The sequence below is a fragment of the Anabrus simplex genome, chromosome 5 (assembly GCF_040414725.1).
Source record: "Anabrus simplex isolate iqAnaSimp1 chromosome 5, ASM4041472v1, whole genome shotgun sequence".
Taxonomy (NCBI): domain Eukaryota; kingdom Metazoa; phylum Arthropoda; class Insecta; order Orthoptera; family Tettigoniidae; genus Anabrus; species Anabrus simplex.
The window spans coordinates 386,999,247-387,023,055 of NC_090269.1; the positions used below are offsets into that span (position 1 = coordinate 386,999,247).

Genomic DNA, 23,809 nt, shown 5'->3' on the forward strand with positions numbered 1-23,809 from the left:
GCGTAAGCAGGCCCACTCACAAAGAATGAGGGAAATTTGGGCTGTAAAGAAGGCCAAGTTCAGTGTCAAATGCAACAAGACTTAACGTGGTCCTTGATGGCCCCAACGAATTATATATATATAATAATAATAATGATAATAATGATAATAATGATAATAATAATAATAATAATAATAATAATAATAATAATAATAATAATAATAATACTTCAAAATTAAAGTTGAAATGCAATACACGGCAATTAAAACAAGGCAAGGTATGTAAGGATACAAGTCTCTTAAGGAGGGACCTACACCTTTAAGGACCAAAATTTGTCATTTTTCAGTTTATTTTTTCTATGTTAACAGATCTCAAATCACTGCAACAATTTCTTTGATATGTATCATATTTTTGAAGTTATGACCCGAAAAGTGCAGGACTGTCACCGTCTCTGTCACTGACGTGAGCCATTCTTCTCCTGACCACACCCATGCACAGCGCTTACATTATTTGACATTATTTTGCAATAAAATTTACCGTATTTGAACTTGATGCATACAATTTTTGCGCTTGAAGCTCTTTCAATTATTTTTGTGAATGTGGAGGCTGTGTAAATATCATGTTAGATAAAATTGTGCAAAATTAGGCAAGAAGAATCATGTACAAAGGCTGGTTTTTTTGCAAGTTCCAATGATTTTATTACCAAAAGATTTGTACATTGTTGTGTATTTTCCTACATAGTCAACATGAAGGTTGAGGCATTTGTCATAACAAGAGACCAGCTTTCCTATACCCTCTGGAAAAAAGTCTGCCGCCAGTGAGCTCAGGTAGGTCCTTACATCGTCTTGAAGCTCTTTGTTGGTAGCGAAGCGCTGTCCACCTAACCACGCCTTCATTTCTCGAAAGAGGTGATAAGTCACTGGGTGCTAGGTCAGGACTGTAAGGTGGGTGGTTAAAGACTTCCCACTTGAACTTTTGGAGAAGTTCTTTTCTCACATTGGCATTGTTGTGCATTGCCCATTTTTGGGACCCAACGGGCACACAGTTTTTTATATCCTAGCTCGGTGTTCATAATTTTGTACAGGGAAGACTGTGAAATGTCTGGAAATTTTGTGGAAAGTTCACTAATCGTAAACCTACGTGTCTCCCGGATCACCTTGTTAATTGCAAGAGACTATCCTCATTTTTTCCCGTACTGGAAGTCTGTTAAAAGGAGAACAATAAAACTTTGATTTCCACCTATTCAGTACATTAGTTTTATTGTTCTCCTTTCACTTGGTTAACTCGGTCAACCAAACTTGCAGTAGCAACTGACTTGCGTCCTTGACCACCTTTGTCATGGACGTCTGTTCGACCTTCGGCAAATTTTCTACACCATTTTCTCAAAGCACTGTCGCTCATAAAGTGTTCACCGTACACTTCACTCATCCTGCGATGAATTTCAGCAGCACTGCATCCTTCAGCTTGAAGGAAACGAATCACACTTCGCAACTCACAATTGGCGGGAGCATCGATTGTCGCGGCCTTCGTTAGTCGCCCGTAGCTCGGCGGCGACTGAGGGATTGGAGCCAGCACTGGCGACAATTGTAGCGAGGGAGCGGCGCAATCATACAACGTGCAGACCTGCTTCCTGCCACTGCGCAATTTACTTTTAGAAACAAACGGAATTTGAAAAAAAAACCAGCTCTCGTATATCCTATCAATAGGCAAGTAATTTACGCTATGAGGTGTGTAGAGCAAGGGTTTGGCAAGTTAAGAAGTTTTTTTGTAGACTTATGAACTTGCCACCACCTATTAACAAACTAATTTATTCTTTGGTGACGAAGAATATTTTGATGGCTACATCAGTTATTGCTAATGAATCAACAAGAAATGTTGCTGTTGAAGAAGCCAATCTTTGTGGAAGCAAAGATATATCTGTTTCATATGATGGGACCTGGTTGACAAGGCTACATTCCTCCTGACAACGAGCGTGTTCAGTTATTGGTGTGAAGACCAGAAAAGCGATTGATACTGACGTTCTGTCACTGTAAAACTGACACCATATAACATTTAGAGAGGAGGGAAATGCAAGAAGAAGAATGTACCATTAATCACACAGAGACTGCAGGAGGTATGGAGGTGGAGGAAATGAAGAAGATATACCTTCATTCAGTCTAATTTCATAACCTGATAAGGTGATGGGGGCACCAAAAGTTTCAAGGCTATCTCAGAATTGCAACCATATGGACCTGATATATAAAAGTTGAATATGTTGGCCACATTCAGAAAAGGATGGGGACACATTTAAGAAATTTGAAGCAGCACATGAAGGGCAAAAAGTTAACAGGTGGGAAGCCTTTGTCTGGGAGGAATAGGCTCACAGATATTGTAATAAATACATTGAGAGTCTACTATGGCAATGCAATAAGAGAAAATTGCATGTCTATTAATGATATGAGGCAAGCTATATGGGCAATATGGTATCAAAAGGCATCAACAGATAAATTTCCAACCAATTACTTTTGTCCTAAGAATCCAGATACCTGGTGTCCCTATCAAGGAGCTGTACTCAATGGCTCTGTGGATGAATAACGCCATACAAATAAACTTTCATCTGCAATAATGGAAGTAGTAAAGCCTATTTTTAAGAAGTTAGTAACAACAGAACTTCTAAACAAGGTGTGTAACAATTATTCAATGAAAAATATGAAAAATTTGTCCAAAAACAGGCTCTGCAAGAAAGAAGACTGTCCAAATTGCTGTGAATGATGCCATAATGACTTTCAACGATGGTATGCAGTCCCGAATTAATGTTATGAAGAAGCTGGAACTTAAATGTGGAAAATCTGTCAAGACTCGGCAACAAACCGGGACAAGAAAAGGGTGCGGTCTGCTACAAAAAGAACTGTGGAATCCGTAAAAACGTTCAGAAAGTGCAGGAAGAGGCTGAGATTTCAGGAAATTCAAGAAAAAGTGCTGAAGAACCAGTTTATGCAGCAGGGGAGTTTTAGAAGTTTTCCTATACATTGGTAACTTTTTTGCTTGTTTTTCGAAACTATAGATTTTCAAACCCGTTTCCTTAGTAACTGCCAGAGTTTTCAAGATAGTGAAGTGAAATTTTGTATACATGTGTATCATATAGGGAAGAACAATATGACCTATATTGCTGTATATGTCATATTTTATTAAATTATTCAGTGAAAAAACTTGCAGAAAGTTCCACTTCCATCGTCAATCAATCAATCACTACTGATCTGCATTTAGGGCAGTCACCCAGGTGGCAGATTCCCTATCTGTTGTTTTCCTAGCCTTTTCTTAAATGATTGCAAAGAAATTGGAAATTTATCGAACATCTCCCTTGGTAAGTTATTCCAATCCCTAACTCCCCTTCCTATAAACGAATATTTGCCCCAATTTGTCCTCTTGAATTCCAACTTTATCTTCATATTATGATCTTTCCTACTTTTAAAGACACCATGCAAACTTATTCGTCTACTGATGTCCTCCCACGCCATCTCTCCACTGACAGCTCGGAATTGCTAGACGGGCAATAATTCCATTGTGGAGATTTATCTCCTGTATGCAGTTATCAGACTGTGCCTCTTATAAGGGCTTCTGATAAGTTCACCTCCATACACACCAGCGTCAGTGGGTTAGGGTCTGACACATCCCACTCTGATGAGTCTAGTGTCAGACCTAAGACGAAACGCTGGTTAATAGAGCAAACACATGAAAACCCTTACATCTGATATGTTGTGACATACCACTTAGTCGAGCAGCTCGTCTCCTTTGTCCCAAGTCTTCCCAGCCCAAATTTTGCAACATTTTTGTAAAGCTACTCTTTTGTCGGAAATCGCCCGGAACAAATCGGGCTGCTTTTCTTTCGATTTTTTCCAGGTCCTGAATCAAGTTATCCTGGTAAGGGTCCCATACACTGGAACCATACTCTAGTTGGGGTCTTACCAGAGACAAATATGCTATGTCCTTTACATCCTTACTACAACCCCTACATACTCTCATAACCATGTGCAGAGATCTGTACCCTTTCTTTACAATTCCATCATCAATCATCATCAATGTCCCACTTGCTACCCGTTCCTTTCCCATTCTTTTTACATGTCCGAACTATCTTTCTGTATCTTCTGTACTAACGGTTCTATATTTAGCTCTTCTGTGATTTTAATATTTTGAATTCTATCTCTTCTTATCTTTTTAACCAAAAAATTTAATTTCTACTGCTCGGGTCTTATTATCTTGTCTCTTATTAGTTACCAGCGTTTCTAGTCCGTATGTTACAATGGGTATGAAATACTGTTTATATAATGTTAATTTCGTTTTCTTGGGTACTTTGTCATCCACTTCAATATAAGATTTAAAATCATATTTTTTCTTTATGGATTTCCCTGATTCTAGGTCAATCTCTAGCTACAGCATTAGTAAATACAATGAAAAAAGAATTTTTGAAAAACAATGATATTTGTGTAAAATATCAGGGAAATGGTGGAACAGTGCACAATATGCAGCCACCATTTTGAATGCCTAATTTCCTGAAATGCAATCATCATATGACATGTAAATACACGGACATATTGGCAAAGCATAGTGTGATTGGCAGACCAAATTACAATTCATTAGCACTTTCTTTTGAACCAAATCAAACCCCATGGCACTACAGCCATTGAAGGGCCTTGACCTACCAAGCGACTGCTGCTCAGCCTGAAGGCCTGCAGATTATGAAGTGTCGTGTGGTCAGCACTACGAATCCTCTCGGCCATGTTTCTTGGTTCTCTAGACCGGGGCCGCTATCTCACCATCAGATCCTCAATTCTAATCACTTAGGCTGAGTGGACCTCGAACCAGCCCTCAGGTCCAGGTAAAAATCCCTGACCTGGCCAGGAATCAAACCCGGGGCCTCCGGGTAAGAGGCAGGCACGGTACCCCTACACCATGGGGCCAACACACTTTCTGTTACCGAGGAAAAAAAGTGAAATATATATGATTTTTGGTTGTTAAAGGTGTAGGTCCCCCTTAGATCATTAAGACCACAATATCAAGAGGTTTTCAGCCCCATTTGTCCATTCTTTCATTCACTCATTCAAATGTATATATTTCTCCATACAAACAACAGGTATGTATTATCAAAGGGAAGAGGTCAAGGACTTTAAATACTAGTAATACAGACATTACTAGTGCAGCTCCATGCAAATTAATCAGAACAATGGAATTTTTTCAGTATTTTCCCAATGGTTAGCAGCAGTGTACCACACATGACTTATTCATAGTTCCCGTGCTCTCTACATGTTAATTGCATTGATGTTCAGTGTATTTTAATTTGTGTGGAAATTATTGTGGATAAAAGTGGTATTTATTTTGAAGTGAGTCACTTTGGAGGATTTTTTGAGGTGGTAGTAATACCTGTTTCTTCAATGGATATGACTTCCAGGAAGCATAGAGCGATTATAACATTATCTCAAAATACTTCTATGACACAAAGAGTTAGCTTCTAAATATGGTATCGCGTAGGCACTATAAATAGAATTATTATTCAGCGGTGCAGAGAAACTGGATCAATTTCATCGAAGAAAGCGGGGAACTGTGGCAGAAAAAGAAAACTACACCAACTGATGACAGTTTTCTCCTCAGAAGAAGTAAATTAAACCCTAGGCTAACTGCTGTGGACTTGGCACATGAATTGGGAGAAACTGCAAGTTTCTAATGTTCACCGTAGACCTCTGTTAGCTGGAAGGAAAGCCTGCAAACCTGTAAAGAAACACCTTCTAACAGGAGGAATGCACAAGAAAAGTCTTTTGTGGGCACATAGTTGTCGGGACTGGACAATGGAACATTGTAAGACAGCTCATTTCTCTGATGAGAGTTATTTTCAAGTGCTAGGGCAGAGGGTTCAATATGTGCGCTGAGCAAATAATGAGGCATCAACTTCACAGCATTTGCAACAGACCGTAAAACACCCCATGCAGAAGATGTTTTGGGGGTGTTTCACACATGAAGGATTGGGACCCTTAGTACCAGTTGAAGGAATGATGAAATCTGACCAGTACATCCAAATACTGCAAAGAAGAGTTATTCCTGAGCTTCAGAAGAGATTTCCCGATGGGACGGAACTTTTCAGCAAAATCGGGCTCTTTGCCATACTTCAAATAAAGTGGAGAGAAAAAGAAAAATGTCAGCGAGAACAATATTCATGCCTAAGAGTGGCCAGGGGACTCTCCTGACATAAATCCCATAGAAATCGTGTGGGCTATTTAAAAAAAGGAGACTCTCAAAACTTGACTGTTCCACCAAAGTACGCATGATAGTCTCTATTAAAGTGTGGTTTCATGATGATGAAGAACTGAAAAACATGTGCTTGAAGCTTGTGGAATCAATACCAAATCGTATGAAAGAAGGTACACAAGGTATGTATTATGTAAATAAATGAAAAATATGAAAAATGTGTACTTTACTGCTGTGTTCCAATTAATTTGCACGTGATTGTAATACGGACATCGCACAAATACCACTACCAAATACAATACACAGTTAGTTACAATGCTAGAAAACTTTGTTACATTATTGCAGTAAAACACACATAAATGGAGAAACACAGTCAACAAGGTACAGTGCCATGTTATACAAGTCTACTTGACTAGTTACTCAGTTTACAAATTACATTGTAGACAGTGTTGAATTCCCATTTAAACGCAAGATAGATATCTGAGAAATATACATTTCTGAACCTCTTATAAGAATAGGACACCCTAAATAACAGCAGCTTTGTTGAACAGATGAGGATAGGTTACTTAAGAGATCTGAACTTAACAAATATTAACTGGGAAGGGAATGCGAACGACAGAAAGCATGAATGAGTTAATATGGGAAGGACAGCTGAATCAGAAAGTGATGGAACCAACTAAAAGGAAAAATTATTCTAGACATAGTGCTGATAAAACAAGATGAGCTCTACAAACAAACTCAAGCAATAGATGGCGTAAGTGATCATGAAGCCATCTTTGTACTAAAAAATAAATCTGTTAGAAAGGAATGTCATAAAAGTAGGACTATTAGACAATATTATATGGTTAATAAGAGAGGCATCGGGAAAATTTTTAAAAAGCAATAATGATCAACAGAAGGATAAGTTATGTACAGATACTTTAAGGCAGAAGCAGGTTCAAGGAAGGGCATTCCCGGGATCATTAATGAACAAAGGGAATGGTTTGGATATGTTGAGAGGATGGAAGAGGGATGAGTGTGAAAACATGTATGTACGTTTAAAAGTGGTAAGGAATGGTAAAGACCCATTATGTCAAATTCAATTTGGACATGTTAAGAGGATGGAAGAGGGACAAGTGTGAAAACATGTTGTACCTTACAAAGTAGTAAGGAATGGTAAGGACCCATTATATCAAAACAGGGAAATAAAGAGATGAAGGACGAGATGCAGATTAGAAATTAGGAATGGTTGTGGAAGTAAGAAGAGATTGAAGGAGGTTACTAGGAAAGTGAATTTAGCAAAATAGTCAGCTGAGGAAAATATGATGACAAATATAATTGGCAGTCAAATTAATATTAAGGAGCAATGGAAGGATATATACAGATTAAGGCGGAAACAGGTTTGAGGAAGGACATTCCCGGGATCATTAATGAACAAGGGGAGAGTACTACATGTGAGGACTTACAGAAGGCAGAATTATTCAGTCAGCAGTGTGTAAAGGTAGTTGAATACAGTAAAACGTACTCAAAGCGGAACTTGAATAAAGCGGAAACTTTTCCACTACGGAATATTCTCTTGGTCCTGGAGAAGCTTATAACGCTTTCTTTTTGTATAATGCGTAATCTCCTCAACGCGGAAAAGGAAACGAAGAATCAAGGAATTCTTTAAAATCTACTTGTACAATGCAGAAAGTACGGGGAACTGAAGCAGTCCTACGCACAATATTTGTGCATTTCTGGTGCTGGTATGATCAATGTTATTGTTTGGACAACTGACACACGTGTTTGGAGAGAGTGATAAAACGGATGGTGAAATGAACTAAGTGCTTAAAAATGCAACGACAATATCCAACTGGCGTCAAGCAAGAAACGTTCCCTGCTAGGCAGAGAACTTCATTTGAAGTGATGAACAACTTATGACAAAACACATTTTTGAATCAGCTACAGCCCTTCTAACAGTGAGAAAGGCTGAGAAAGAGGAGGGGACGGAAGGGAAGACGAGCAAGAAGATGAAGATCAAAACAAGATTCGAACCCACGAAGAGGCCCATAGTGCTTTTGTGATGTAAAGCAATTTGGCATTACTCTTCCACTCTTCTTGAACTAAGGTACTCAGCCCAAGACTGCATTCAGAAAGATGTGATTAGAAAGTAGAGGAAACAAATTTATTTGTTTGATCTGTGGAAGAAAGCTTATTGTTGTGAAGTACTGTGCAGAGTTTTATGATGAAAATAAGTTTAAAGGGCATATATCAAGTATTCTGAAATAGTATAAAACAACATTGTGACAGTGACAAAATGATATACTGTGTATCATTCTGTATGCAATAATGAAGTGCAGTAATAATAATAATAATAATAATAATAATAATAATAATAATAATAATAATAATAACAACAACAACAACACATTTCAGGGAAATAACACGAAAGGCAGGATTTCAGGAGAGAAAGAAATGAACAACTGCAAGAAAACAGACTGAAGAGGAAAAGGAATAACATTCTCAGAAAATGAAGAAAGTTGGAAACGAAGAAAGTTAAATGCAAAGAAAAGTAACCAAAGTTGATTGCGATCGTACCCTAAAGGGTTATTTGAATAACAATATTAATAATAGGCTAATTAACAAATCAGTGTAATACAGAACTGCATACCGGTACGCCAATCTGGATAGTCAAGTGTCATGCGTAGACAGATACAGGTAAGCTCAAAGTAATATTTAAAATTACTATTTGCTGTTTTAAGGCATAAAAACCGATGTTTTGTGTAATGCGGAAACGTCTAATTCGGAAAAGAAATGTTGCACCCTTGCGATTCCACTTTGAGCAAGTTCTACTGTATAAGGAAAATGTCCAGATAGAGGAGGTGACTAATACCGGCGAATTACAGAGTGAGTGAATGGGTTGCTATATTTGCTATATTTCTAGAAAATAGATCTCAGAGAATTAGAGTACGTGAAGCTTTATCTGACCCTGTAATAATTAAGAGGGGAACTCCTCAAGGCAGTATTACTGGACCTTTATGTTTTCTTATATATACATCAATGATATGAGTAAAGGAGTGGAATCAGAGGTAAGGCTTTTTGCGGATGATGTTATTCTCTATAGAGTAATACATAAGTTACAAGATTGTGAGCAACTGCAACGTGACCTCGAAAATGTTGTGAGATGGACAGCAGGCAATGGTATGTTGATAAACGGAGTTAAAAGTCAGGTTGTGAGTTTCACAAATAGGATAAGTCCTCTCAGTTTTAATTACTGCGTTGATGGGCTGAAAGTTCCTTTTGGGGATCATTGTAAGTATCTAGGTGATAATATAAGGAAAGATTGGGGTAATCACATAAATGGGATTGTAAATAAAGGGTACAGATCTCTGCACATGGTTATGAGGGTGTTTAGGGATTGTAGTAAGGATGTAAAGGAGAGGACATATAAGTCTGTGGTAAGACCCCAACTAGAGTATGGTTCCAGTGTATGGGACCCTCACTAGGATTACCTGATTCAAGAACTGGAAAAAATCCAAAGAAAAGCAGCTCGATTTGTTCTGGGTGATTTCCGACAAAAGAGTAGCGTTACAAAAATGTTGCAAAGTTTGGGCTGGGAAGAATTGAGAGAAAGAAGGAGTGGTATGTTCCGAGCTGTCAGCGGAGATATGGCGTGGAATGACATTAGTAGACAAATAAGTTTGAGTGGCGTTTATAAAAGTAGGAAAGATCACAATATGAAGATAAAGCTGGAATTCAAGAGGACAAACTGGGGCAAATATTCATTTATAGGAAGGGGAGTTAGGGATTGGAATAACTTACCCAGGGAGATGTTCAATAAATTTCCAAATTTCTTTGAAATCATTTAGGAAAAGGCCAGGAAAACAACAGATAGGGTATCTGCCACCTCGGTGACTGCCCTAAATGCAGATCAATATTGATTGATTGGATTGATTGATTGATTTATTGATTACCTATGATAATAAATACATACACAAAAAGATACAAAAATTGAAAACTAGAAAGGCAGCTGGGACTGATAAGATTTCTGAAGATGTATTGAAAATAATGGGCTGGGATATAGTGCCACATCTGAAATACTTATCTGATTACTGTTTGCATGAGAGAGCAATACAAGATCAATGGAGAGTTGCAATAGTAGTCCCAGTGCACAACGGAAAGGATGACAATCATAAAGCGGATAATTACAGGCCAGTCAGCTTGACGAATTGTCTGTAAGCTTTAGGAAAGCATTCTTTCTGATTATATTACACACAACTGCAAAATTACTAACTGGTTTGGTAAAAGGCAGTTCGGTTAAGAAAAGGTTACTCCAGTGAAGCTCAACTTGTAGAATTCCAGGAAGATATTTTAGATTCAGATCAAATGGTCTGTATCGCTACTGACTTTTGATATGGTAGATTACTGATGAAAATGAGGACTATTGTTCTAGACAAAAGAGTGGTTTTGAACGGTAGGCCAAATTTCTAGAAAACAGAACTCAGAGAATTAGAGCAGGTGAAGTGTTATCTGATCCTGTAATGTTTAGGAAGGGCATCCCACAGAGCAATATTATTGGACCTCTATGTTCTCTTATACACACACCTCAAAAAAAAGTTTTTCACCACCTGTATTTTTTTTCGTTCATGAAGGACCAACATCTAAATGACATGTAACGCTTACTGTTAGCAAACATGGAGGTAATACACGCAGTCTCAGAACAGTCCCGAGGAGTGTGCTGTTTCTGTCACCTGTTGATACAACAAAACAAAATGGAGAGGGATAAACTTAGATGGTTTGGACATGTTAAGAGGATGGAAGAGGGATGAATGCAGAAGTGGATGATGGAAACTCAGATGGTTGAAAACTATAAAGAATAGTATATTTAGACAGACTGTCCCATTTCCCTTCGGGGTCGGGTATGACACGAGATGAATCTTTGCAGCGCGTTTCTAGATGTTAAACAACTAACAAGCTCTATCACTGGATGCTCTTCCTGACGTCAATCTCATCAGCTGAGTTAATTAGATGAAATAAATGACGTGATATATGATAGAAGGAAAGGAGAAGGTGAAACGTGTGCCAGAAAATAGCCCATTCCTATCAAAGAGCACCAAGGGGTCGGCTCAAGGCTTAACATCCCCATCCAATGGACAAATCACCAACAGCATCATATGCCCTCAGTCCATAGAAACACTGCAGAGATTTATTTATTTATTTATTTATTTATTCAGGATCAGCAACAGCATAACGCCGAATTACAACGATCTGAGCTATGTACAACAGATATGAATCTAAAATGAAAGATATATAAATACTTACAAAGGACACGAATATACACAATAAAAACTGTACAATCATATATAATACATATTTACATAAACAACCCAGGCTTTTGGCTCTTAATCTAATGATTAAAAATTGTATACCATCACCTCCCTTACCCTGCTGTCAACATTCTGATGGTGAAAATCTTTCGACCAACATGACTCAAACTGCCTAACCATGGTGTCAGAGTTGACACCTTAACAAGCATGGCCAGCAGGCGGACTATCTCCTACACGTGATGCGAGGTAAAAATTTATAAGATTCCACTAGCCTACTTTATTTATATACTTTATCTCTCTCTTCTTTTATTTTATATTTTAAATTACAATTTGCATTACATCGCACTGACACAGATAGATCTTATGGCAACGATGGGATAGGAAAGGGACAGGAGTGGGAAGGAAGCAGGTGTGGCCTTAAATAAGGTACAGCCCCATCATTTGCCTAGTACGAAAATGGGAAACCACAGAAAACCACTATCTCCCAAATGCAAACTCACAGCTGCGCACCACTAACTGCATGGCCAACTCACTCAGTACTTTATCCCTTGTACAGTTCACAGAACATTCTGTAGAACCTTTAACACTGTGTGGCACTCAGTAAGCAGTATTTCATGTACGCACTTTCGGCCACGAAGCTGATTAACTGATACTGTAGGCAATGATCAAGTACTTCAACATGTTCTTAGGATAACATGTCCATAACAATATTATTAGCCCATCCAAATTTTAATCAATCAATCAATCAATCAATCAATCAATCAATCAATCAATCAATCAATCACTACTCATCTGCATTTAGGGCACTTGCCCAGGTGGCAGATTCTCTATCTGTTGTTTTCCTAGCCTTTTCTTGAATGATTTCAAAGAAATTGGAAATTTATTGAACATCTCCCTTGGTGTCCCAATGTCCTCAAAAACATTATCAAAACTCAAATGCCCTACTTACAACCAGGTTTGAAACACAGGAAGTAAACATATTTCAGCATAAAATTTCTCCACTATTTAGTATTTAGTAATATTTTGTTGTGAACACTAAATGACAGTTACTTCTTCTGGACCAGATTTTAAACCAATGCAAACTATTTTCTGGGCCAGGCTTCTGTAACATGTTACCACTATGATGGCAAAAAGAAAATGTTTGTCAAGTCAACACATACAACAATGGGGAATTTAAGTAATGAAAAGGAACAAACAAGTGACACAAGTCAATATAGAAAAATAGGAACATGAATAGAAAACATAATAGGATAAACACAATGACAGGTTGCAGAATGGGAAGAGGGAGCAACAAAAAAAATAGAGACAAGGGCAAACATGAAACCAAAAGGACATTATTTGTTTTTTTTTGGTTTTTTTTTTTTTTTAACGTCGCACCGACACAGATATGTCTTATGGCGACAATGGGATAGGAAAGGCCTAGGAATGAGAAGGAAGTGACCGTGGCCTTAATTAAGGTACAGCCCCAGCATTTACCTGGTGTGAAAATGGGAAACCATCTTCAGGGCAGCCGACAGTGGGGTTCGAACCCACTATCTCCCGATTACTGGATACTGGCCGTACTTAACCCAATACCGCCCACTGATACCATATGGTATCAGGAGACAGTAGAAGTTTAACTGAGCTGGTACTGGCTTCACTCGCAAGAGGGTTTTAGTTGGAGCTTTATACGTTCTTTGGCTTGAAGTGACGCATGCGCCTGAAGAAGCTTCCGACACTTATGAGTGGTTTGTTGGCGGGAGCGCTTGCATGAATTCAGGTGTGATTCTCTGGAGTGAACATCATGGACGTTCGATATGTGTAAGTATAATATTGCCCTTATTATCTATTATTCCTTTCTAATCAGTATATTATAACATTGACGATGAATCAAAGAAACCTTCTGTAACATTTGAATTTCAACAATGTTATTTGTGACAACACAACAATGCCTCCAAGTGCGTGATACCATATGGTATCACTGGGTGTTTATGATATCAAGCCGTTGATACTGTAATTTTTAAAATATTATATCGTATATTCGAAGGTTACTTATGTGCTAAATGTAGTTGATTACATATTTGTTTATCTTTTATTATTCCAGGGGTGGACTGACCTTATCAGAAGTGATGGATATATTGGAAGCAGACGATGAGTTAGGACATCAGACTGAGGATATTTTCATTGAACCAACTGATGGTAATGTTGACACAGATGAAGATTCAACCAATGAAGATGAGGGAGGAATGGTTCATAACCTAACTGGACGTCAGCTGCGTGCTGCAACTGAAATACGCTTAGCAAACCACAAACAAATTGGAGGAGATTATGAACCCCTTGAAATATCCTCTAATACTTTCTCACCATCCATGCAGCCTACGGACCAGGATCATCCTGCTACTGTACGTGACAGTAGACTGTCCGGCCGAAGGTCAAGCAGCCATTACCAAACTTGACACCCAAAGAGGGGGTTGCGACTACAGTCAGAGGAGTCCTCCCTTTGTAGGCAAGGTGAAGCCATTGTGAAGGAAATGACACAAATTCACCAGAAAGGAGAATATGGTCAATGGTTTAAATGGCAAAAGAGGACCCCAGTCCCTATTTTTTTTGCTATTTGCTTTACATCGCACCGACACAGATTATGTCTTATGGCGACGATGGGATGGGAAATGCCTAGGAAGTGGAAGGAAGCGGCCGTGGCCTTAATTAAGGTACAGCCCCGGCATTTGCCTGGTGTGAAAATGGGAAACCATGGAAAGACCCCAGTCCCAACAGCAGATGAAATGGAAGAACTTTCTCCTATCAGCAAGTCTGTACTTCTGTGAAGCGGTTGCAAAAGAAGTCTGTATTACTGAGGAACAGCTTAAAGTTACGCCTGGCAGTATGTATAATATGTTTCTGGGAGTGGCGACCCCACTGTAATAATGGTACTTCTGAACTTGCCTCGGCAAAGGTTAGGGCATAGACCGCAGGTGACACACAGTTCCTTGTGTACTGGGGGGGGGACTGTAAAAAAATGGGCAAAAACTAACCAAGATCATGAAGGTGGGCATAATCAACCTTATGTACCTGACAGGAAAGGCAACATAAGTGGTGGATTTTATGGAGAAAGAGGGTATAGAACAAATTTAAATGAAAGGGGAAAGGAAAGGAAAGGAAAGGAAAGAAAAGAAAAGAAAAGAAAAGAAAAGAAAAAAGAATGAGGAAAGCAAATACACTATACTTTGGTGGTGGCTGAGAGGCAAAAGATAGAGTGGGCTTGATAATTTCAAAACAGTTGGAGCTGTATGTGGATATGGCATAGTAAATCAGCAACAGGATAATGAAAATTAGACTGTGAAACGAAGTGAAGGACTTCATGCAAGTGTATGCACCACAGACAGAGAGGAGGATGCTGAGGTATTCCTGAAGAAACTAGAAAACTGATATGAAAGTGATTATTATGGTAGACTTAAACGCACAAGTGAAAAACAAAAGACAAGGAAAGGAAGAAGTAATCGGACCATATGGATACAGGGAAAATGAACGAAAGAGAGAAGGTAGTTCAGTTTTGTGAGAGGAATGGAATGATTCCAGGCAACAAATGGTTTCGGAAGAAAAACATCAAGAAAATTACACGATATGGTTGGGTAACAAAAGAATAAAATCAGCAATTGATTACTCTGGCGAAAATGATAAATCACAGACAGTTGATGGATGTAACAGCTTTACCAGGAAAAGCACTCAATGGAGATCATAGAGTTGTCATAGATAAAATGAGAGTGGGGAAAGAAAACGTGAGAGAGATAAGACAGAGTAAAATAAAAGAGTGGAAATTAAAAAATAAGAATGTACAGGAAGCTCTTCTGGAGAGACTGAAACAACAAATTCCAGTTACTGAAATAGGAAATGTGGAAGATGAATGGTCCAAATTCAAAAGGACATTTGTAAGTGGGGCAGAGAGTAAGGTGAGAAAATCAGTGAAAGAAAAGAAGACAACATGGCAAGAATGGAATTGAGATAAAAAAAAGAAAACAAAAGGAAGTATCTTGAGAAAAGGAAATGTACGAAATTGGTAAGAGAAGAAAAGTTGGGGAAAATTTAAGCAAAAAATGGAAGTAGATGGAGCTGGCAGGAAATGTTTGCAGTATGCAATTATACGAAGCGATAGGAAAGAAAGAGTCTATACAAAGTTGACAAAAGAGGAACGAGAAGATATAAAGAAAAAATGGAAGGAATATTTTCATAAACTGCTGAATGTGAGAAATTGTACAGAGGAGACAATAGTAATACAGTGTGATGACTCAGTAGTAGACGATGATATAACAATGTTAGAGGAGGATTTAGCAGTCTGTAAAGTGAAAATAGGGAAGGCACCAGGGATGGATGAAATTAGTGCGGAAATGATATTTGCTGCTGGACCTGCTGGACTACAATGGGTATACAGATTGCCAAAGTGCATATGAAAGCAGAAACGTGTGCCAAAAAGACTGGGAAAAGGAAATAATAATAATAATAATAATAATAATAATAATAATAATAATAATAATAATAATACTGTAGTCTTTAAGAAGGGGGACCAAAACGTGTGTGATAAATATGAAGGAGTCGCACTCTTATCAAAAGAGACAAAAATACTGGAAAGGATATTGGAGAGGAGAAAATAAGAATGCTAGAAGTAAGAGTTGCAAGAGAACAGTATGGCTTGAAAAGTGGTAGATATACAGTGGTTCCAATTTTCAGCATGAGGCAATTAAAGGAAAAGAATTGGGAATATGGAAAAGATCTTATCATGACATTCTTAGATCTAACAAAGGCATAGGATAATGTTCCCAGTGAGATGGTATGGAAAACCATGGTCAAAAGGAGACTGGGTATACAACCTCTAGAAACGGTGCAAGCAATGTAGCCTACAAAAACTGTGTCTGCAGCGTACAGACTCCACCTGGAAAGATGGAATGCTTTAGAAATGAAACTGGACTAAGACGGGAGAGTGTGCTGTCACCTCTCGTTTCTAATGATATTGGATGAAATTGTAAAGGAGACAAAGGAAATATATGGGAATAGGGAGATGAATTTATTACTATTTGCAAGCAATATTGTAGTCTGGGGAAAGAACAGCAAAGAAGTACAAGATCTATATATTTTTTTTGCTATTTTGCTTTACGTCGCACCGACACAGATATGCCTTTTGGCGACGATGGGATAGGAAAGGCCTAGGAATGGGAAGGAAGTGACCGTGGCCTTAATTAAGGTACAGCCCCAGCATTTGCCTGGTGTGAAAATGGGAAATCACGGAAAACCATCTTCAGGGCTGCCGACAGTGGGGCACGAACCAAGTACAAGATCAACTTGATACAATGAACGAGAAAATTGAAAAGTATTGAAAATCAGCGCAGAGAAAAACAAGACCATGGTGATATCCAGAGGAGAAAGACAAGGGAAAGGCATTGTTGCTGGTATCAATTACCAAGCGAGTGAATTAATGTAGAATATGAGGCTGGATATGGAGATTAGCCAGAGAGTGCAACAAGGCAATGGATTCTACCAGCGTGTAAGAAACCTATTCTGGAATAAGGAAGTACCAAGGAAGTGTAGAGAGATAGTATACAAAATGTATTATACACCCCTATTGAATTATGTGACTGAGACCTGGACAATGACAAGTAGGGAGTAGAACAGAATTCAATGCAGCGAAATATAATACCTACGAAGTATGATAGGTGATGATGATGCTTGGTGTTTTAAGGGGCCTAACATCGAAGGTCATCGGCCCCAAGTATGATAGAAAAGACCAGGAAAGACAGATTGAGAAATGAAGATATGAAAAAGGAGATCAGAATGGAAAACCTAAATGAGAGAACTACCAGGAGTAAATTAAGATGGTTTGGACACGTAAAGAGGATGGAGGAGAAAATGATATCAAAAGAGATGGACATGAAGCTTGAGGGAAAGAGAGAAGGACCTAGAACAAGGTGGATGGGTTCAATAAAGAGTGCAAGAACAGGCAGAAGAAGAAACCTGGACTGGGGCAAAATGAAGGAAGGGGAATGGTGGAAGGAGAGAGGAAGGTGGTGAAGTGCCATAAATGCCCCAACCCGGATGGAGCTGGATAAGGGGAAAGGAGGAGGGAGATTTTAAGTTTGGTCCCCGAGTAGTAATGCCACTGCTGTAGAAGCTTTTCCACGTAAAGAAAATCCGAAAGCCAAGGCTTCGCACAACTATGTTTACCTCATCCATCGATTCATCCCTCACCAAAAATTACAGATCAATCAATCAATCAACCAATCAATATTCTATAATTACAGTTCTCTCAATTCTATATTCTAGAAACGTAGCCACTCATGCAATCAATCTTGTCCAGTTCAAGTGCCTTCATTTTTGTCAGAAGTCTCCCATAATCTACCCTATCAAAAATCCTTGGAGAGGTCAATAGTGATTACAGTCCATTTGACCCTCTGAATCTATCAATCCACATAGTCATTCTGCAAGCTTGTCTTATATAATCAGAAAATGTTTCTCATAACATACACGCAACATATGTCAAGCTGACAGGCCTGCTTTAGGTTTATCTCCCTATCCTTTTATACACAGGGGCTACTGTAAGAACTCTCCCCATTCAGTTGGTATAGCACCTTAATGCAAACAGTAATCAATTAAGTACCGTACTAAACTTCCATAGCGGGGTTCATTCACTAGACTTTGCATAAGAGTATTCTGTCTTTATTTCAAACAGCACTAGAAGAATGTTACTTTTAAAGAAACAATATATTTACCTTTCCCTGAAAACGTACCAGCAAATGAAATTAAAACATAAACATACCTCATAATTGAAGAAATATCAAATCTCGTCGAGATAACAGTTTAATTAGTAACTTCATACAGTATCAACACAGGAAAAACATTTGGGACTGGAACTACTCTATAACATAAACACTCCCTCAACGGACACCAACGAAACGTCATTACATCAAAATTACTAGTACAATCATACAAGCGAAAAGGCGAAACCCTTCCCGCCAATTCTGTAATCAGGGTTGTAAATCACGGGACAGTATCAACATACATAACAAAATTCCCTTCTCCTATTCAGAGCCCTGTACGGAAAATAATAATAATAATAATAATAATAATCAAGTATAAATGCGCACAAATTGTCCGGCTCCATGGCTAAATGGTTCGCGTGCTGGCCTTTTAGCACAGGGGTCCCGGGATCGAGGGTCAGGAATTTTAACCATAATTGGTTGATTTCGCTGACACGTCTCCATCATCATTTCATCCTCATTGCGATGCGCAGGTCGCCTACGGGAGTCGAAACAAAAGACCTGCATCTGGCGAGCCGAACTTGTCCTCGGAACTAAAAGCCATACGCCATCCCATTTCTTCGCGCACAAATTACGCAAAAGTTAGTCATTTGATTATGGTTGTGATTGGTTTCAAACGCTTTTCACATATAACTGCATGATATCGGCCACAGTATTTATCACAGTGTCATAAAAATCATATACATCTTGTCCTGGGTCGTGAAAGAATTTCGATTTACATAGTTCATGGTGGTAGCCATGTATCGCCAAAGAGTTCTAATAATTTAATAGAGCACACAATAGGGATGTACTGAAACGCTACCGATAGATGTCTCACGTGTAGTACCCGGTATGCGCTTGTCGTTATTTGTTTGTATGTGTTTTTAATGGAAGTTACCTAGTTAAATGCTGAAGTTAAAGATTTAATATATCGTTACGACAAGAAATATGACAAGAAAATTGTGATGCCTGACTATTGCTGTGTCCCAATGTCCCAAAATCAAGGTCGACCGTATTCATACCACCAATTTCCTAAGCAAGATGCTTTCCATAAAAAGTGGTTGCATGCGATTCATAGGCAGGACGTACGAAATAAAAATATGACTCCTAATATCAAAGTCTGCTCGAAACATTTTACAGTTGAAGACCGTGTCATTACTGAAACTGGTAAGTAAGCAAATTAGTACTAATTTAGAAATAATTTTATAATAAGGTAATACATTCTGAAAAGTTAATATGACCTATTTCAATAATTTTAGGCGAAAGATGAAGACTTAACGAGAACGCTGTACCTTCGATATTGGCATGGTATGGTACCGGTACCTTGCAAATAACTCCGAGAGCAAGAAGATATAGAAGAAGAAAAACAGCTACAACACCGTGTGCGGTGCGGTACCCTGAATCACACAGTGACCTATAATTTGGAGCCATCAATTTCAGACTTCCCGAACATTACTTCCAAATCTGAAATTTGTATACCGGTATTTGTCTTATGGTCCGAAACAAGATCCTGAAACTCGTGCGCTACACGGAAATGAAGATCAGTCTTCTGGATGTAGCCCCAGGTACTGCTGTCACACCAATGTCGTGCCTTATGTACGTCTATAACCAGCAAAGAAAAGGAAAAATACCGTATTAGGAATGTTTTCAAAATGCTATTTGTACTTTAAGAATTCAATCTTAACAAAAACGCTAAAAGAAGGAGTTGCTGCATGTATTCCTTACTGGTACCTTTCAATCAACTCTTGCATTTTTTCGGATATTTTTACGCCTCTTTTCTTCAATTCTGCTTCCAAATCCGCAATCGTCATTGCACCTATACCATTTCCCGTCTCGTTGAAAACATTAGCAGAATATGGTAACTCCATTTTAATGCACTTAAAGCAAAAGTTTTGTTTCGATGATCGCAAATGTAGGAATACTCCATACAAGTCTCATGTAAAACAATCGAGCAGCGGAAAGCGCATACCGGGTACTACCATTGCGCTACCTAGCGGACAAGTTTTGTGTGATACATCCCAAGACCGACTACAATATATCAGACCTTAATGTTACTATCGATTAGGAGGAAAATGGCGACTTCGTGGGCGAGCGTTTGAGACATGTGGTTGGTTCACATCTGTGTTTACATTCTGTTAAAGAGTGTTATTTTGATCGAATTATTAAAGTATAACATATATGTTTGGTAAAATAGTAATCTATAACGGTTTATCAGTATGGTGTTTTGTTAGAAATTTATATGATGGTATTTTTGATGTATAATAGTGTTTATATTGTCGTGCTGTAACATAGCACAAAATGCGTTCCTGCTGCGTTCGTGGTTGTAGATCTAATTATACCGTTGCTGAAGCTTATAAATTCCCTGAAGATAGATCTCTACAGGAGAAATGGATAAGGAATATTCACCGGGAAAATTTGGATGTCAAAGACCAAACTATCGTAGGCTATGTGTGTAACCAAAATTTGTGGTTAGGGAAGATCTCTGTCCAACCGATAACGGTGAGCCTATTCGTTTTAGTTTTCTCAATCAGTTGGAGTAATTTCATGTAAGTTGACGATTAGTTCCTATGTAGAATATAAGTGTGTGAGTGTATTTATATGGGTCACTGGTCACTAGGATCTGGAATTATACGCAGTCATGTGAGAATATGTTAGTTTTTATCGTGTTGTGAACCGGATTTAAATCGAACTATGGCAATGTCTCTCATACATCTATTCTTAAGTTCTCTAAGGAATAAAACATTAAGAGAGAAGTGGATTAGGAACATACAGTATATCGTGAATATTTCTACAAAACAGTAGTGTGCATATGTCATCTGTGAGTAAGTCTGAGATTAGGGAAGACTATTTTTCCTAATTCTAAATGGTTGACCTATCCGTATTCCTCGAAAAAACAATTCATTTAGATAGTGATAATTGATATGGTGATGTTCCTTCAGTGTCTATGTGCTTCAAAGTGTCGTGTGATTTAGATGTAATTGTATTTTGAAAGAATCTGTGCTTGCCTGCGGGAACATTTGGCTAGATCTTGGTGTATGACAAAACTTATAGTGTGACAGATGGAGCAATCTAAACACTGTTACACAGAAGAAATAGTGACTTGCAGGGATGGTGGTGGTGGTGATTATTGTTTTAAGAGGAAATACAACTTTTCAACCATCCTCTATATAACACTAATCACAGAGAAAGAATGGAAGGGGTCCGACAATTCGAAAAATGAAGGTATCGGCCGAAAGACTCCCTAGGCATCCATACGTAATACCATCGGAGTCTGAAAAGAACAAGTGTTGGCCAAGGGAGGTGGGATATGATAGATGAAAGTGAGGAGCCTGGCACAAGTAAGTGGAAGCAATGCCAGGACTCAGCTGAGAGCCCCGTGGTCGCTCCAAAGTTCAGAGCACCTGGGGCCCCTTTTAGTCGCCTATTACGACAGCCAGGGGATACAGTGGGTGTTATTCTAACGCCCCCACCCACAAGGGGGATTTGCAGGGATTAGCTTTGTTTGTAACTCAGCGGTGTTATTGTACCAATACCTTCCGATTCACGCTGTGGGTATCTGTTATCAAGCAGTCTACACCAAATTGTAGCTCGTCCATGTAGGTTAAAGACATCATTGTTTAGAGTCAATAGGGTTGTTTTACTCATGTTCTTCAATGGGGAAAATCTATTATATATTTAGTGTCTGAACGCTTCATTGCTAAGTTTACCACCATGGTTGGAAGTGCTACTATATCATACGTCAACATATGATGTAAGAGTTTCCAGTAAGGAAGGCTTGACATCACCGGGGCTGTTCATTGGGCTGGCATAATAATTTCGGGTGTACTTCATTTTCATCGAGTGCTGAACACTAGAAATTGTCCACCACTTCGAAACTAAGACAACACGTTATGTTTCATAGTTCTTATGAGAGTGAATAAATTGAGGAATTTCGCACCTTAAATTATTTTTAAACATTCAAAATGATGTTATAAATATCATTTTAAAAGTTTTATAGTGTATTTCCACCTATCCAGCGAAGTGTAATCTAAGAGAAAACGTTATTTGACTAAGTGAAATTTCGAAATAATCAGCTTGTTGTTCTCTTTTCCTGTGGGGCTGTCCATCTATTGTAGCAGAATATGCGTGATTCTAGTTGATGACATGTGATGAGTAGTTGTTCGCGAAGCGTTTTCTTAGGTGCAACAGTGATTTTCCTTATGGTGTTACATTTATCATGTTAAATTACCTACCACCGTTTGCAAAATATGTACGTGATCTTTCCTTAATTTCTGGCGGATTGAACCAGATATTGTGTAGCTCTTTCAGTGGTATCAACACAAGCAATTTAATGTGACCCCGGGCTGAGTGGCTCAGGCGGTTGAAACTCTGGCCTTCTGACCCCAACTTGGCGGATTTGATTCCGGCTCAGTCCGGTAGTATTTGAAGGTGCTACACCCACACACCCGCACTCACACACTCACTCATACCTTACACACACTCTGCTACCGTAGACACGCACACGCACATACGCACACACATACATACGCACACACGCACGCATACACACACCAACAGGTCCGTGAATACTTACCAACTTACCTCACGAGACGAGGCCGTGGACGGGCTGGAACAGACTAAAACAGTCTGGAGCTGGACTCGAACCAAATTAAACTAAAGGGAGGAGCGGGAGACGGAAAGAACCCAGAACCCTTCCCGATAAATGAAAGAACGGGGTCAAAATACATGGGGGTTTATTAATGAAAATAAAGCGAAAGAGATCAAACAAACAAAAATAATAAAATCAAGCTTGAAATATAACTCACGGAGATATGCGTAGAAACTTATCATATAGGTTATTCATCCAATCATATCAAGAGGCAGATTGAAAAGATATCAAACATGGCCACACAAGCTTCTTTCAATCACAAACTTGTAACATACGATTTACTTCCTCCACATAATTTCATACACGCGACGTATGACACATTCGTCCTCGCAATGAATTAATATCAGTGGACATACATCGAAAGAACTTACACGCACATCAAATAAAAACATACACGTTACATCTCACACATCTCCATGTATATGGACCAGCATCCCAGAGAAGAGATCCATCACGCAACAATCCCCCGTTTGAAAAACACAGCATCCCAGAAAGAAATCAAAGAATAAATATGGCTGCCATAGTTACGAGGCGAGTAAACAATGCTAACAATGAAGGAAGACTCATTCAAATGAAAGCAACAAACGTAAATATATAATTAGGCCAGCAAATAGCCTGAGGAATGAAAATAAGAAAATGTAAATAATACTTAAAAAAATAACACTGTAAGAAAAGGAGAATGCTGTTAATCAGGCAGGCATACAGCACAACCACACGTACACACACACACCATAGAGACCCAAAAGAAATGTATACGGGTAGAATAATCAGTTTTTGTCCAGACACATAACGAACACAGGGAGGTCCGCATAGCAAGACAAGTGCTTTCATGGACTCATGAGCTCAATACAAGACGCGTAAAATAACAAAGGATTGCCGCATGAAGGCAAAGCACATCCTCACATAATTCACAGTAGCT

At 38.7% G+C, this 23,809-nt stretch overlaps 1 protein-coding gene across 1 annotated transcript in view; it reads right to left on the reverse strand.

The window, feature by feature from the left end:
* Nucleotides 1-18,449, reverse strand: part of Orc5 (origin recognition complex subunit 5) — a 196,398-nt gene extending 177,949 nt beyond the window's left edge. Inside the window, exon 1 of the mRNA XM_067148673.2 lies at nt 18,263-18,449. Within this exon, the coding sequence (XP_067004774.2) occupies nt 18,263-18,267 (5 nt within the window). The 5' untranslated portion in view covers nt 18,268-18,449. The remainder of the gene's footprint in view (nt 1-18,262) is intronic.
* Between the last annotated feature and the right edge of the window lie 5,360 nt (nt 18,450-23,809).